The sequence below is a fragment of the Neolamprologus multifasciatus genome, chromosome 4 (assembly GCF_963576455.1).
Source record: "Neolamprologus multifasciatus chromosome 4, fNeoMul1.2, whole genome shotgun sequence".
Classification (NCBI taxonomy): domain Eukaryota; kingdom Metazoa; phylum Chordata; class Actinopteri; order Cichliformes; family Cichlidae; genus Neolamprologus; species Neolamprologus multifasciatus.
The window spans coordinates 19,550,026-19,567,564 of NC_140442.1; the positions used below are offsets into that span (position 1 = coordinate 19,550,026).

The following is a 17,539-nucleotide window of genomic DNA, read 5'->3' on the forward strand; positions in this document are numbered from 1 at the left end:
TCTTTAACAAGCGCCCAATTGACCAGCAAAAAACAAATTTGCTGCTACTAAATGAACAAATGGAGCCCATGCTGCATATTTAGCATTCATTTTATTTTCAGCTGAAAATCATGCTGATACAGAGAAAGGCAAGTGAAGGCCCTCACATACAGTATTAATAATATGACACAGTATAGAAGAAACATTTAGAATTTACAGTAAAACAGTAAGAAAAAAGTGCTTTGATGCATCGATGTGAAGACAAATTCATCTGCTGGACCACGATTAACTTCCTGGTGGTTACATTACTCTATATGGAGGACGAGGTGGCTGAAAGATTTTACTCAACTAGATGATCTGTGGCTTGTGAGTGATGAGCATGGTCCTCTGGTACTATCCCTGCTGCTCCATAATGACTCCCTAACCTCACCCACTGCCTCAGAGAATGCTTGTGTTGCATAGTACCTTAGGTATTTGTATCACTGTACTGAAACCAAGAACTTTGAGGACATCAGAAACGGGTGTCTGACCTCCGGGAAAAACACTAATGTTTCATTATTATGGTTTGCGACTACAGAGAATCTATTTACATATCTGACCCACATGTCTCACCGTACCCCAGGCTGTCATTCATGAACACTCAAATACTCAAATACCCATCAAGTACTCTCAGCTTTTCTGTACTGAAAAACATTTATATACAAAAAGTGTTTGTATATATTAGGGCAAGCTGCAAAACATGGCTGCAGCATGCATGTTTACACTTTTATGGTAGTCCCAGCCATCAACAGTATAAAAGATGGACTAAGTGTCTCAGGTCTGAACAGAAGCCACCAGGGGGCGATACCTGTGGTTCCTAAAAGACTTCTGGTCCCATAGTAATCTCTGGGGAAATGCCCCCCCTGCTGGGAGATCTGTAAACACTTTGCTGCAATAGATTTAATGTTCTAAAGAGCATTAAATCTATTTTGTAAATTTGACTCCTTCCACAGTGCTTAGCAAATTTCTCAGATCACCTCCCAGTGAAAGGTTTACGCCACAGCTGCCCTAAATTATCAGTACTCAGAATTACCAAAATCCTAATGATTGGATTTTTTTAGAATATTTACTGTTTTATTTTTTAAAAATCTGAAAAAAATAGCAAAAACATTATTAATTTTTAACAATATGCCAAATTACAGTTATTTAAGCTGTAGTGGTTGAATATTATGGTTGACTTTTTTATGACTGGTGGTCTGGTAAATTTGTTAAGCACTGCATGTGTAAGAAAGGTGGATTATCCAGGACATGCTCACATGCGGTTTTATAGTCAACTCCGCCTCCTTCTCATTGCACTGGATACCAAAATGCCAAGACGGCAACAGCAGAAATTCTTGGTGACGCTATGTCCATCTTTTTTTTACCATTTATGGTCCCAGGAGATTATTGAAACATAACATTTTCTAAAAGGTATAATGTCCCAATAATCGATGAATCAAGCAAAACATGGCTACAGTCAGGTTTTTGGGCAGTGATGCAGTTTAGGTGATGTTGCCTCTGTCCACCGCCTGAGTGGAAAATAAGATGTACGCGAGGACATCTCAGGCTCATCCGTGTTACTTTTGAATAGTAAATGGCCTGTATTTGTATAGCGCTTTACTAGTCCCCAAGGACCCCAAAGCGCTTTACACATTTAGTCACCCACCCATTCACACACTGGTGATGGCAAGCTACATTGTAGCCACAGCTGCCCTGGGGCGCACTGACAGAGGCGAGGCTGCCGGACACTGGCGTCACCGGGCCCTCTTACCACCACCAGTAGGCAATGGGTGAAGTGTCTTGCCCAAGGACACAACAACCGAGACTGTTGGACCTCGAACCGGCAACCTTCCGATTACAAGACAAACTGCCAACTCTTGAGCCACGATCGCCATTGAAAATGAGAGAAAAAAAGGATATTAAGTCTCTTGATACGTCTACACTTCAGTCGCAGCTTGACTGCTTCACTTCAGATCGACTGTGGTGGTGAACAGAGGCAAAACAATCCTTTTCACAGACTCCTCGACCTGACTGTGCACGGTCTCAGTCTCAATGGTCATTGTAGCAGTAGTAGCACAGAGTCTGTCACAATGATGACACCTTTAGCTATATAAACCCATATTTGGACAAAGTGAACCGTATTCATATTAAACACATAGTGTGGGAGCAGATTACACAGCAGGAGGATGGATATCTTTCTGTACACAATTTCATATTTACTATTTTCTGCTCATCCACTGCACTGGAGTGGATTTACAACACAGAGCTTAAACTTAATTCGGGGCCAGAAAAGCTGCTTTTTGACAAAGTCTTTTTTTTTTTAAAAAAAAGAGCTGAATAAACAGACATACCAAAATAATAGCTTGATGATGGATCTAGAAAGAAAGAAACTTTGACTTTTAAAACATAAAAAGTAACAGCAATGAAAATGTTAAAATATCAGCATTAAAAGGCTACACTAAATAATGCACACAGCTTTTTAGAAGGAAAAAAAAGCTGGAAGCTAGATGGATGATGTCTCCATGAATGTAACATATAACATATATTTTTCAAGAAATGACGATTATCTGATGTGTCGTGAGAGGTGCATGCCTTGCTCAAACATTAACGCTTTTTTTTTTAAGGCTAAAAGCTGCAAAGTGCACTCAGGTTCATTTACTGTTAACTTTTAGCATTTAAGGAGCGAACAGTAGTTACAAAATATAGAATATCAGCTGATTCTGAGCAACATAGGAGAAACTTGCAGATGCCATTGAAACAAGTAACAAAGTCCTCTGATAACTCACTGACAACATTTAAAGTGAGAAAAACAGACATTAAATGCAGGATACGGGATGAAAATACAGAAAATTTCTATACAGTATCTGTTTTTTTTAACCCTCCCCATTTTGATGACCACCACATCCACCCATAACAAAATAACATGGTATATTTTCACCTTTTATTGAAGCTGGCTTTGATACTCAACATGTGATGAGCATGACGAATGGCATAAGAGAAGATCACAGTTTTCCACCGACGTTTAGTTCCCTCCGCTCGACCGCCCTCGTTACTTTCTCCAGACGACACTAATAAAGAAAGCTTGAGGCAGTTCAGTAACACTAATTCAGATGCCAAAGGAGACTAATGTCTGCCAGTGTTTAAGGGGAGGTAGGATGCGAGTCGCCCAGTCATGTCCAGCGGCATCTCTTCCTCTGACAGGCCTCCGGATCGGACGAACAACCCTCTGAGTCGCTCTCAGAGGAGGACGGTCCTGCCAAGGCGGGGACAGGCAAACGTGAGGACTGCTCAGCCCCATCTGGGGTCTCTTCCATTGTGCCGCAGTTAAGACTGAGCACCCAACCCAGTTTGTTGTGGAGCAAATGACGCAGGCCAGGTGGTAGGGGCAACACATCTAGGATGTCTATACAGTCTGGCACCAGCTGGCGAAGACGAGCACAGCACAGGTACAGCAGGGAGGTGGGTGCAGAGCAGGATCTGATGACCTTCATGCTGCTCTTCGCCGCTGTGGAGCACGCCATTGGATAAAACCTCTTATTCTGCAGCTCTGTAGCAGCAACTCCTGGATCAAGACAGGCGAGAAACCTGTATTATTGAGTTTCAGGAGCACACTGCAGTTCACATTCTTGTAAGATATTACAAACAGCTAAACTAAACACTAAACAGCATCGCCTTTGCATATAGTTGACCTATTAGGGCTGAGTCACACAGGCTTACAAGCTGGTCCACAACACACTGGGAACCTGCAGTTAAAATGGAAAAAGGCTTATGAACTTATAGTGGTTGCTGGAGGTTGCCACCAGTTGCTAGGTGAAACTGGCTGCAAAGATTGGTCACCAAAAACCTCCTTATAATTGCTTTGGTTTCTAGCATTTTCAACTTTTCACACTTTCACTACCTCTTGGAAAGTAGTTGGTGAGTGTTTGCAGATAAATCTGCATCGTCTGTGCAAACTACAGGCAAAGGAAGCAATCTGCTATCAAATAAAGCAATTGCAAGGATGTTTGTGGTTCCAAGCTGGTTGCTGCTCATTTTGTAGACCTGTGTGACCAAGGACAAATCAGAAATAAATTAGTATTTATGTAATCTAATCAGTAGAAAATTTTCCACAAACCTATGCACTTTCGATTTTTGAAGAATGTAAGTGTGCCGTGCCACGTGTCCAGATGAACTCCAATGATGGAACCTTGACCAAAACGTGAGGAGAAGTTCATTTTGTCTCCTTTATGATGCAACAAGCCTGGAAAATGAACAAAACCAATGATGTCTAAAATATAAAAACCCTCTTGAGCAACTACCGTTACATCAGGGGCACTTGTGTTTAAGTTACCAGTGTAAGAAAGCCCCCAGCTGTCTGCATCTTTTCCCAGCAGGCTGCAGAAGGTATGTCTGTATTTGTCCAGATTGACATCAGATGTACCGATACCAACCATCTGCGCAGAAATAAATAAACATTTAGGCACAAATAAACATTTCTTCTGCTTCTAGGACAATTTTTGGTGACTGTAAGGAAAATAAGAAGTCGAGCTTTACCATGTCTGTTCCATACACTGGGGACGTCATCTTAATTTCCCAGAAGTGCTGCCCGTCTGCAAGCTCCTTGGAGCCGCGGATTGCAGCTGTACCACAGCTGTATTCAGAGTGGAAGTTCACTTTGCGATTTTCGCAGCTCAGTAATGTTGCCGTTGATCGGCTGTTGGCATCCCAAACCCAATCAAAATCTGAAACATAACGATTCATTTATTAAATATTAATGAGCATAACAAAAGACGATGTACTGTGTCCTGCCCTAGCTGTCGTGTACCTTGGTCGTCCTCTCCACAGTGGCAGTCTTTAACCTGGAGAAAGCCTCGCAGACGAGGGTTGTAGCTGGTCTCTGCCTGGGAATCACAACCACAGTAGGACTCTCCGGTGACGGGTACTGCGCTGGGGACCGGTGGGACCATCACTGCTGAAAAGTCTCCCTCAGAGTCTGAATCACTTGCGTACTTTGGAGCAACAATGAAGAAATAAAAAGAGCAAAATGAACTGTCTGCAGTGTTATTTATGCACAGACTTCACTGTCAGCCTACGAAAAAATGCTAAATGGGGATGCTGCATTGGAGGAGGCAAACAATGCTTTCCATCAATATCCTTTCAGCATAGAAACATCTCAAGTAGGGGTGGGCGGTATAAACGGTATACGGTAGAAATGATATAAATTTGGCCAACGGTAGAGATTTTGACTATACCGCTCTACCGCGATAGCGCATGTTGATGGTGTCATCAAGCTGCGCCTGTTTTGGTCAAAAGCATAGCAGCGGCTGCAAACAACATCATCTGCAAATTATGCTGGGCAACAATAATAGCAAAGAGACAAAGCACTTTTGGAATATGGGGAAAGCCAAAAACTGCGCTTCCTCCACTTCTGTAACATTGATTCATTAATGCTGAATTCTCTCGCAGCTGCTCTATTCCCATGTTGTTGCAGTATATTAATGACTAACCTCGTATTGTGGATGGATTATCTCAGTTGTTCTCCTGACTGAAGTTTGGTCCGTTTATAGCATCCTGCCATGCAATTGCATTTGTCCCTAACCAGTAGAAACCCTCATGTTAACTTTTATCGAGTGGAAAAAAGCTCATCCTTCAGCTTCACTGTGCTAATGTTATGCTAACGTAGCTGTTTTGCTAGCAATCACGTAGCATATGATTATATACCAGCTAGCTCAACTTCAGTAACCCTACAAACGTCACTGCTGTTTAGTTTCCGGTCTTCATTTATGTTGGAAGTGACAGCAGAGCTGTACATTTTAATTTTTTCAGAAATCTCTCAGTCAGAACATGGCATATCATGTTTAGGTGGAAACTAGCGAGCTAACTTCCTGCTAACTTCTAACCCAGTTGAATTTAATAAATTTTAAGTTTTCATGGATGCCTGGATGTAAAACTTAATTGTTGCACCTGGTAAAGCAGCAACACTGGTCATTTTATTAAAGATTTATTAAAGATTATTAAAGAATTTAGACAGTTTTTAACTCTCAGTGATGTTGCAGTGTTCGTTTGACTTTGGGACCTGAAGGGATGGAGTTTTGGACCCGGATTACTCCGCAAGGTAGCCGTAATGCTAATAAAAAGGTCAGTAAGCGCAACCAGAATTCATACATAAGGCGCACTGTGGTTTTTTGAGAAAATTAAAGGATTTTAAGTGTGCCTCATAGTGTGTAAAATACGTTATACAGAAGAAAAGAATATATCGCGATATATATCGTTGCCACACATGCTTCAAATTATACCGTAATATGGATTTTAGGCCATATCGCCCAGCCCTAACCTCAAGGCGATCATAGTTCCATTCTTCACTCTCAGAAGCCAACACAAGGGCCCGGGCATCAGCATCCCTCCGTATGCCTCCCCACACATATCTCCATGCACGACTGTTCCTGCTTCTCCTGGACATGGCAGCAGAGTCACACTGTAGGAAGAACCTGCCAGTCTGCTGAGGTTTAGTCCAGATGTTGGAAGAACGGCATCAGTCCAGCTGCTGAAAGACAACAATGCAATATGATTATCTTGGGGGGAAAAAACCCCCAAAAAACAAACTCACATTAACTGAGCTGCTTTTAGTACTGAACGACAGAGGCGTGCATCTGTCTGCAGACCCCGTGTGACGTATAATGTGTATTATTCATATATCCTAGCTTGTCTGTATGGCAACATTTCCTACACCACGCATTTGTAGTGCTATATTTTAAATTAATCCTGCAACCCGACCTCGAATCACATGTTTAATCTATGTTATTTAAGACATTTCAGAAAGCATTTTCAGAGCAGCATTAGCCGTATCCCACTGAAACATCCCCTCTGTATCGGCTAACGCTTACACACATCACCATGTCAGCATAGCATAGGCTAACTTTGTCCACAAATCAATTATATCACAAGTAAAAATTATTACACCCTTGTTTATGTAGGAGACTATTTTTCACAAATAGCATTTTTTAAACTAACTAACACAAACAGCTAAAGCTAGCTACCTGGCTAGCCAGCAGAGCCGCGCATGTATGAACGTGTTAGCTGGTAATAACAAGGTCAGAAGCACTTTACTGGTTATTATTGATACGTATTTACATTACAACACGGGGAATACATCTAAGGCACATAAAGTCGCAATTTATCGGATGACATGCATGAAGAAATCGGTCAAACCTGTTTAGGCTAGCTAGTTAGCTTTCGTTAGCTACTCGCTGCTACCATTGCTGAAAAATAAAAGCGAGACGTTCTTATTACCTGATTGTTGGTCACATTCAGTTTCTACATAAAAACCGCTAAACCCGCAAAGACGTCGTCCCTTGAGTGTCTCGTATTACAAGCTAGTTCAGACAAGACAGCGCGCCGGGCTTCTGTTTTCCATGACCTACTTTTCATGAGTGCGACCGTAAACAATAACAGGCAGGCTGAGGAGGAGCTGCGGCGCAGGAAGTTTTCTGCACACATGACAGACTCCTGTCATCATCTCAGCAGCCAGGAGTGACTGGAGTCATTGTACTCAGCCGTAAAAACAGCTATCTACCGCAGTGGAGAACATTTAGGGCATTAACATGGTAAAATACTGCAAATTTTGGTATCGATCCGATACCAAGTAAATAGAAGGCCCTTATTGCCGATACCAATAACGCCCATAAAGCCAGCTGAAGGCGAATGCATTGTGTCATGATTTATTGGATGAATTATAATTGATTTGCACATTTTGAACAATAAATCACTGGGTTTTTTTTTTTAAACTTTCTACAACTTATTTACTTATTTGACACAACAAAACACACATTTCAGGTTTTCACATATTTTCAAAAACTGGGTTTTTTGGAGACCCTGAGTGTAAATGTGCCCGCTTAAAGGACTCTGGGTCAGCCTCTGTTAATGGACTTTATAGGTTATAAATTAAATAGATGTGACAGTCAATACAAAAAGGTTCTGACATTTTTCATGGTGCATGTTTGAGGCATGTGCTACATACTGAACTTAGAGGATAGAAACAAACTATTGATCTAATCCGCTAGTATTGATCAATACCAATATCAGTTGATACAGTCAATAGGATCACTATATATTCTCGGACTTCACTAAATTAGCTTTGCGTGATAGAATTTGAACATAATCCTTATTTATTTAATGTTGGGCCTCATCTCAGCTGCTTAGCAAATCCACTGGACTAATAAAGTGTCCAGTGAGTCAGCTGCACACTTTATTAGAAACCCCCTGTCACCTGCAGAACAGACTTAATTCTTCATGGCATAGATTTTGTCAACAGTCCTCCATATATCCCATATTGACTTGGCAATATCACAGAGTTGTTTGCAGATTTGTTGGCTGCACATCCATGATGTGAATCTTCTATTCCACCACATCCCAAAAGTGCTCTATATGATTGAGGTGACTGTGGAGTTCATTTGAATATAATTATTTCAGTATTGCGTAAAACACACACACACACACAAAAAAACCCCCAAAAAAACAAAACAAAACAGTTTGAGATGATTTGAGCTTAGTGACATAACATTCTGCTGGAGTCAGAAGATGGGCACACTGTGGTCATGCAGGGATGAACATGGCCAGCAACAGTGCTCAGGTAGGTGTTTTACATGATGCTCAGTTGTTACCAAAGGCCTGAAGTGTGCCAATAAAATATCGCCCACACCATTACACCATTAGCAGCAGCCTGAATTGTTGATACAATGCAGGATGGATCCATGCTTTCATGTTATTCATGCCAAATTCTGATATTACCATCTGAATGTCAAGACTCATGAGACCAGGTAATGTTATGGACCAGACAGGCATTCTTTCTAAAGACCAAAAGTAAATAATTATTATCAATATAAGAATGTGTAGCTGAAACTCTTTTGGGGTAAAAATACCCAACATATTGGGCAGTTTTAGATTGCATTTAAATGTTTAGGTATCCGCTGTCTGCTTTCCTTTTGCAGTGTTTGGACATTTCATTAACAGATATACTTTAAAAATAAATACTGGACAGTGAGATTCTGGAGGAGGTTGAGTTTTATTTGGAAATCTGACAGGCATGGCTGAACAGTGAGCTCTCACCTTCAACAAAATAAAACAAACAAATCAAGACAGCAGCACTACAGGTAAACGATACAAGTGTCTGAGGACGTCATATTAAACATAAATCCACTTGCATACATTATTTACTCATCATTCACGCACACGCACGCACACTGTCAACTCCATATGAACATGTGGACATCCTCCATTAATATTCACACTACATCCAGAGGAATTCCAAGCACTTATAACAATTACCCACAGTGCAATTAATCTAACTATACACAGATCATTTATATATATTTTTTTATGTATATAGGGTATTCAATAAACAGTACTCCATTTAGATAGCTTCAAAATCTTCATAGCTGTCCATAAATAGTGAAAAAAAAGTTTCAAAAATGGTCCCAGAAAAGAACATTAAAAAATAAAATACTGGTGTTCACGATATCTTCAGCAGTCTTAAACAGAGGTTGACAATATAAACCACCAACAAAAAACAAAGAAACAAATAAATACATAAATAAACAAAAGGAGGGGAATGGGCAGAGGGGGGTAAATGTTGATACTCACACTCACAGCACAGACTGGTTACTACATTTACTGGGGGGCAGGGGGGCTCTGGATCACTGTACAGTTTAAGATCAGACAATAAATCAGGCAGACTGTCCACACATCATCCCACAACACACAGTACATGTTCATGCCCGTTCTGTACGCACAAGACCTGACACAACTGGATGGCTTTAAACAATATGGATAGAAACCTATCTGAGGACAGAGCTATCAAAGTTGAACGCCAATGTGTTTCTGTTGCCATCCCGTCCTGTCAGACCCACCGGCTGTAATGGAAGTAGGTGGAAATCTCCTATTTGTTCTTGCTGCTCTGATGTGGAATGAATGAGATGGTGGCATGATGGAGACACTTATTTTGTAGATAGGATGAGGGCCACGATGAGCCCGTAAAGACCCAGCACCTCGGCGAAGATCAGGATCAGGATCATGCCCACGAACAGCCGAGGCTGCTGAGCGGTCCCTCTCACGCCGGCGTCACCCACGATGCCGATGGCGAACCCGGCCGCCAGGCCGCTCAGGCCCACGCTCAGACCGGCACCGAGATGCAGGAAACTCCTGTTGAAGAGAAGCAGTAGAAAATACTTGTTTTGTGAAGTTAGGAGTATTCACAGCCTGGTTCTGCCACAGGTTTCTTCTGTTAAAAGGGAGTTTTTCCCCTTCCCTCTGTTGCCAAGTGCTTGCTCATGGCAGGTGTTTGATTGTTGGCGTTTTCTCTGTATTATTTTATGGTCTTCACCTTAGAATATAAAGGGCCTTCAGGCGACTGTTTTGTGATTTGGTGCTACAGAATTGAACTGAAACATCTTTTTTGTCCATAGGTTAGAAATACTCAGTGAGTTTTATATGTAGCATCAAGTTGTGCACTGAAACTATGTTCACTCCTCTCTCTTGTTCCTCCTTTTAAACTTGCATGAAAAAATATGAAAGAGGGTGCAGAGATGAGCAGTTTCACTCTACATGTTTTTGTTCTTGTATTTGCTGCTTTTTAGCAATTCTAACCAAAGGTCTGAATAAAAGCGCTGAATTCTGAAAAGAACAAGCCCAGTTTCAAATCCGCAATCTTTCTATGCATTATTAATAACTGGACTACATCAAATTGCTCAACAAGTCTTCACAGAAAGTGGCATGTTAAGGACTCGCCTAGTGGTTAATATGCATGCCCACTTAGGTTTTAAAAACAACAGGAACAAATAAAATCCAACCCTGGCTGGTCTCCCCAGAGAAATGTCCTCATCAGGGCTGCTACATAAATAATGTCAGAAGACCATTTGAAGGGCTTTCATACACAAAAGTGAACACCCGTTTACGAGCATGGCGCTGTGTTTACAGTGAAAATAGTACACCTTGACTGCACAATACTAGTTTGGTTTGCCTGCCCACAAACACTGTGCTGTTGAGTCTCAGCAATATCACAAAACTGCCACCAGGAAATAAGTCATGATAAGCTGACTGAGACCTGCCCAGCAAAACAATGAAGAGCCGGATGAAACAAGTGGACCATGAAGGTGGTTAAACAGTAAGCTCAGGTCCCACAGGTTCACTTCTTTAAGGAGTTGGCAGAGATTATAATAGAGCTCAAAGGCCAGAGATACTCTTTTTAAAATGTTTCTATTATCTGATATCTGATTATCTGGTTTACAATTAAGTTGTGTATCTAAACAATAACTAGAGAAACCCGACTCAACATGATCTTGAATAACACGTTAGACACAGACAGTGAAATTCATTGTCATTTTACTGCAGCATCACTATATGACAAACAAACAAAGATCATAATGTATGAGAAGGTTATCTTACTTGTAAAGAGAGACTCTCTCAGATATGTTGTTCGCTATCAGCACAGCCACCACCAGCCCGTAGATGGCAATGATACCTGCCATGACCACAGGAATGATAGACTTCATGATGAGCTCTGGCCGCATCACAGACATGGCAGCGATGCCTGTGCCGCTCTTTGCCGTCCCATATGCTGCTCCTAACGCTGAGAAAGAGAGACGAGAAAATCTGCGTTAATGAAGCAAAGCTCTGAGTTTTATCTTCTGAGGCACGTTGCAGAAAGGATGAGAAATTCGACTGACAGTTCTTTCTTGCATTTCACCCACTTTTTAGCTTTCCTCACAAACCATCTCAGAAAAACTGCATGAAAAATGTTATAAGTTGTTAGACTGAAGTCTCGCTACGCAACACAACACCGCCCACTTCACTACTTTATGACTCTTTTCATGACTAATAATGCCACCGATGGGCGCTCGACCAGCAATTTTGCTCTCCGCTCTGCTGTCACCTCGCATTTCACTGATGCCTGCTCGGCTCGTCACACTGCCATGAATGCTGCACACACCAAAATATTACAGTTTATACGTCCACAACAACTCTGCAATACACCCAGGCATTTGCAGGAATCTCAACCTGTTATTTTATCTGCATTTCCTGCTGCTGTTGATCACAAACTGCCTCTGCTTCTTTATCACTGTCTCCTATTTGCATGCAATTTCATTTGTTCTGCATTAGAAAACCCTCTGTGTTCACAGAAAACGTGTACTGTGCAAATGAAGACCAGAAAAGTGAGCAGCATCATCTAAAAATGATGCTTACTTGTGATGATTGAGAGGTGATGAATGGGCTGTAACTATTGACAGAGCTGTTCTGTATTTTAATAGGTTGTATCTTTAAACTAAAGGGGATTTATGCGTATATTTATTCTGTGCTCAGTATGATTTTTACAATCCCATCACATGCACTTAAACAGCTGCACGAACATTATTATTATCTCTGATCAGAAGAAGGCAGAGGTTCTGCCACAGAGCGGTGGCGTTCACATTTCAAATGTCGTTAATCCAGTGCATTCAGGCGCTATTCTTCAACACCTGGAGAGTGCAGATCGGTGCCGGGCAATTCCTCATCATTACATGTGACTTTGCTGGCTGCGAGCAGTGAGCAGCTGTGAACACAGCATGTTTGCAAAGAAGACTCGCTCAGTGGGGTGGATGAATAAATAATAATGGTACAATAACACACAGCTTTCCTCACTTCCCACTTGCTTGGCTGTGCAGTCACATTTACAGGCAATGGACTTCTCTGTAATATCCACACGCCTTTTGCAGTGAGATGTGTTGGATATGACGAGGGTGTTCAGCTACACAGGTGAACCATTTTCTTAAAAGTAACATCGGGGCTTCGTGTCTATAAATCGTGGACTGGATAAACAAAGAACAATCATACATCTCAAGTTGGCATTTTACTGAGTGTGACAGTAATCAAACTCAAATAATGAAGCTGTGTGAAGGGGCTCCTAAATGCCTGTGGTGTATAAATGATGGGTTACTGAAGTGCAACCAATGCACAGTTTGTGCTGAAGTTAGAGGACACCCAAGGTTATTTTTTCCTCCCAAAACGCTTTTAAATGCTTTAAGGGTCACTGAGAAAGAGCTAATATTAAACTTGATGTCATTAAACCGAGTTGTGATTAAAAGCAGGCCAAAAAGCATCAAAGGTTGAAGAGCTAATATTTATAAGAAATATTATTTAATTAAAAATTTTCCCCATACTGCTCCAAGTTGTCTTTACGCAGCCTGCAGAAAACGTGAAAGCCTAAAAGAGAGCAAAGGTCACACAGGTATGCACAACTTAAGCAGCAGGCACACCTCAATCTGTGATTGAGATCTTATTAGGATACAGTGATCCAACTGGGTGTTGGCCACGACTTCACCAGTCCACATTCATGTTGTTGCCTTCTAAATGTCAATATAAAATTCAATGCTTACATCAGGAGTTAAAAAAGGCTGATCATGCTCAAAATGATCCTTTTGGTGGGGTGATTATGAACATAAGCAGGATTTGTTTGCATACAGTTAAGATAAAGAGAGTGTTACTATACATAACAGGGGTGTATCCTTTCTCCTGCTATTTTTGGACATAACAACCCCCCCATTTAAAAATCAGAGTCCTGAAAACCCCTATTTTATTTATTTACTTTAAATACGTCCACATATTCAGGGCAAAACAACACAGTTTGAATGCTACAGCTATTTCTGGCCTAATGTTAAATATATGTTGCTGTTTCATCAGTGCAAAGAACAGTCTGTCACGAGCACAGTTGCTTGCATCAGCAAGAATTACCATCACTTGATTGGCTTAACTTGGCCAAAAAATGTCTCCCACCAAGAGCACACTGTGAACCTTTCAGTGGGTGTGCTCCACACTGCACGACAGGCGGTGCAAATGAATGGGTGGGTTTCCCCCTTTTAATTTCTCCCGCTGATCTTTAGGCCTTCGATGCTGCCTCCTCTCCTGTAACACAGGAGCTCATTTAAACCAATAAAACCTCGGCAACCTTTAGCGAGGATGCCATGTTTCCTCCATCAAGATCTCTGGCCTTCCCGTTTCCGTGAAATAACCCCATTATGACAGATTACAGATGGCCTGACCAGGTCAGCTGCCACCTCCGTTGATGGGTGTGCGCCACCAACCAGCAGCAACCGGGACACATAGTTACAGCCTGGCTCACGCAGAGGGAGGCAGCCTGCAAGAGCAAGGTGAGGACAGCAGCTTGATGTCGATGGAATCCCTCCCCCTTGCCCTGGCCTCTCCTTCGCAACGCATCCCCTGGCAGGTGTGCGAGTCGAGAAAGCGCCGGGGCTTCTCTACGCTCAAACCCTGCCGCTGGTTGATCTCTAACATCACCCACGAACTCAACACCTGGCCGAGCTAACCAGCCGTTAGCGTTATGACAGCGAAAACGAGGATGCCGAGATGAAGAAGCTGGTGTAGTTACCGCTGAAGACCATGGCCGCAGAGGCACCCATCACGGCGAAGAAAGGCGAGTACTCGGGGCTCTCCTCAGAAGACATTCTCGCACTTTTTCCTCAGGGCGATACGGCTACGGAGCAGACGGACTTCTCGTCAGGGTTTCCCCTATCCCACCTTGGGCTTTCGGGCAACTTAAAACACTAGGAGGGGGCGACAACGTAGCGGGCAGCAAGAGGACCGGTGTAGAAGAGGGGAAAATGGCGAAACGGAAAAAGTCACGTGGCCAACCATCCAGGAAGGTTCCATTTAGGGATTTTCCCGGGGGGTAAGGGAGTGGGGTGCTCGACACAAACAGACACTAATATAATATAACCAATAATACAACTGCTGATTAATACATACACATTGAAACATATTACATAATAAAATGTCGTTTGTAAATTCAAGGCAATTGAAAGTGAATTTCAAATTGATTGTACGTCACATAATGCATTTATTAGTACAACATGTTATATGAGTTTTTTTGCCCCGTCCATGAATTATGGTACGCTCTGCTGCTGCTGCTGCAAGCTGCACCGACTGCGGTTGAAACGCTAGTCGTCACTGCAAGCTGGCGTATTAATTATTAGGTTTAAAATAAACAGCAGACTCCACCATAAGCGGCGTCTGCACCCTATAATTTAAAAACAACAACAACAAATAAACAGTTTAATGTGGACACAGCGAGAAAACACAGTAACCCTGAGTCCATATTAACCATTAACGCCATCCATCCATCCTCCAGCACAGGAACCTACAGGGCATGTCTCTGATGTGCTGTTTTCTGCAGGGCAATACCTTTCGGGGAAATTTGGATTTAAAATAATAGCAGAAACTCTTTGGGAGACCAAATATCAAATAACTACTCAAGAAACTAAGCACCGGAGTCGTCATTTCAAGGTGACACCAACAAGAAAATGGGTGTTTCTTATATCAGCTAAAGGGGTCTTCCACCCCAAAAAATAGACTTACTCAAACTTTGATTTTAGTCATCTTTAAATTTGATCAGATCCTGGTTAAATGCATGTTTGCTGTGATTAAAGAGAGATTGTTCTGCAAAATATTTTGTTACTTTGCCATGATGAATAATAAAAGTTTGAGCCAAATCAAATCAGCTTAATCACAGTAGCTTGTTTTACTGATTTTACTGCTGTATTCCACTGAAGGGTCAGAGATGAATCTGTGTCGATCACTAGTAAATGTTCACATATTTGAAGCTGAGTTTGTGTGATCTCCCTGGCAGGTCCAATGCTAGCTCGCTGATGGAGTAGATTTCATTTTAATGCTTATTTGTGTAGTCCATCAGGTCTTTTGTACACAATCATTAATCACACAGTTTTTGTCTTAATTTGAGTTCATCTGCTCATTTGTATTCTATTTTGAGATTTGCAGGTAAACAGTGTGTTACCGCAGCAATTACTCCACTTAATTAGCCCACAGAAATGTGTAAATGTCTACAAATATTTTTAGATATTCTAAATCCTTTATGGAATAGATGTCTGAATTCTGCAGCAAAATAGTTCAAATTTAACATTTTAAACTACAAAACCAGTTGTGTCCACAAATTGATTTATTGCAGAGTTATAACATGCCTTAAAGGTTAGAAGTTAAAGGCACATAAATGCAGTGATGATGCTCTTAGAAATACTTCTTATCATTGTGTTTCTTTATGAATCCCCCTTGCACAAAGGTTAGTGAATAAATCCAGCTGATATTTAATGTCACCAGCTCTCATAGAGGTATATTTTTGGTTTTTTGAGACAGGCGCAGGTTGTTCCAAACACCTCTGTGAGCTCGCCACAGTTCTGCTGTGGATTTACCGTCTCAGCGTCTTCTGTGTCTTCATGTAATCCCAGAGATCAGGGCTCTGTGGAGGCCAAGCCATCTGTTGCTGGATGAAGCTACTTGTTCCTCCTCACAGCTGAACACAGTGCTTTATGCCTCTGGCTGTATTTTTAGACTCGCTGTCATGCTGTAAAATAAATCTGGGTCTGATCGGGTGGCACTGAAATGAGAGCGGTAAGAATTAAAGGTGATAAAATCTCTGCACAGCACTGGTGTCTAAACATAACTACACTACAGCACCACCTGCTGGCTGACTTCCAGCACCATCTGTTGGCACAGAATCGGATTTGTTCCACAGACGGCAAGAGCTCCGCTGACATGCGTAAAAAGACATTTTCTTAAAAAGCTGCTGTTATGTCATAACAATACAGCCACATCTGAACGGTTTCTGAACACAAAGGAATTTGAGCCGTAAATAAAGGCAACACAACTATTATCAGCATCACTAAAAGGTGCAAATATTTAGTCTTTTAAATTTGCATTTTCATTTTAATATCACTATTTATGAAATTAGAGTCAAAGTAATGAAAACTGTTCACTTATTATTTACAAAAATGTAGTTTTAAAGCTATGCAGGCCAATCTGAGTCCTACCTGTTTTTATGCAGATAAATCAGATTTAAAGTGATCTGCTTTGATAATAAGCCTGCTGGAAAACCTATTTTCTTGTCCATAAATGGTGCAACATTTGTTTGTGGGTTAAGCAGCAGAGATGAGTATGTGATTTGGACCAATAAAAATCCTGCTAAATCTTCTCTGCCAATGCCAAACAGCTCATTCTGCTACTGACTCTGTTTTGTTGTTATTTATTGGATTGGATGATTGAAGTCTGAAGGAACAAAACATGTTAGCAATTTATTCATTTAACAAATGGGGGAAGAAGTATTAATTGGCAAAAGAGTCTGGCACCTCCTCCTCATGCTGGTCACAAACTGCTGTGGGATGGCATCCCATTCTTCAACCAGCATTCGTCAGAAGTCAGCCAGTGTGGTTGTGCCAGACCAGACCTTAGATTGGCTGTGTGCGGTCTGTTCCAGGTTGTCTGGGTAAACAGCCATCGGCCAGATCATTCTACAAACCTTGACTGGATATATAAATGCTTATCGTTTCTGTGCTTGCTGACAGTTTGAGGTTTTCTTGGGATGCCTAGTTTACAGCCCTTCTCTGACATTTATGGACCTTGGCTTTCAATTTGGAGATGATACCAGGGATCAGTCCAAGTAATGCTGCTACTTGGTTTTGAAAAAACACCCACTTGAAGTTGTCCTATAGCATAGCCCTATCCAGAT

General features: G+C 41.6%; 2 protein-coding genes across 3 annotated transcripts; both read right to left on the reverse strand.

Moving 5' to 3' along the window:
• Positions 1–72: 72 nt before the first annotated feature.
• On the reverse strand, positions 73–7,514 carry spsb3a (splA/ryanodine receptor domain and SOCS box containing 3a). Of its 2 annotated transcripts, none has more exons than XM_085155942.1 (7): positions 7,267–7,514; positions 6,311–6,517; positions 4,802–4,985; positions 4,531–4,718; positions 4,328–4,430; positions 4,112–4,237; positions 73–3,559 (listed from the first exon to the last, which is right to left on the reverse strand). In XM_085155942.1, exons 2-7 carry the CDS (start codon positions 6,434–6,436, stop codon positions 3,168–3,170), a joined length of 1,119 nt encoding a protein of 372 aa, XP_085012068.1. In that variant the 5' UTR covers positions 6,437–6,517; positions 7,267–7,514; the 3' UTR covers positions 73–3,167. The 2 variants fall into 2 exon arrangements, with proteins under 2 accessions (XP_085012068.1, XP_085012067.1); XM_085155941.1 differs by having other exon boundaries at positions 6,311–6,520; positions 7,267–7,510.
• Positions 7,515–9,018: 1,504 nt separating this feature from the next.
• Positions 9,019–14,648, reverse strand: atp6v0ca (ATPase H+ transporting V0 subunit ca). The gene is made up of 3 exons (XM_085155950.1): positions 14,393–14,648; positions 11,416–11,599; positions 9,019–10,173 (listed from the first exon to the last, which is right to left on the reverse strand). Exons 1-3 carry the CDS (start codon positions 14,466–14,468, stop codon positions 9,969–9,971), a joined length of 465 nt encoding a protein of 154 aa, XP_085012076.1. The 5' UTR covers positions 14,469–14,648; the 3' UTR covers positions 9,019–9,968.
• Positions 14,649–17,539: the final 2,891 nt, after the last annotated feature.

Coding starts and splice junctions, on each gene's coding strand:
- spsb3a (XM_085155942.1), bottom strand. CDS start 6,436: ATGTCCAGGAGAAGCAGGAACAGTCGTGCATGGAGATATGTGTGGGGA. Junction 4,719..4,801: donor CTGTGGAGAGGACGACCAAG/GTACACGACAGC, acceptor GTTATGTTTCAG/ATTTTGATTGGGTTTGGGAT. Junction 3,560..4,111: donor CAAAAATCGAAAGTGCATAG/GTTTGTGGAAAA, acceptor GTCTTGATCCAG/GAGTTGCTGCTACAGAGCTG.
- atp6v0ca (XM_085155950.1), bottom strand. CDS start 14,468: ATGTCTTCTGAGGAGAGCCCCGAGTACTCGCCTTTCTTCGCCGTGATG. Junction 11,600..14,392: donor TGCGGCCATGGTCTTCAGCG/GTAACTACACCA, acceptor TCTCTTTCTCAG/CGTTAGGAGCAGCATATGGG. Junction 10,174..11,415: donor GAGAGAGTCTCTCTTTACAA/GTAAGATAACCT, acceptor TCTCTTCAACAG/GAGTTTCCTGCATCTCGGTG.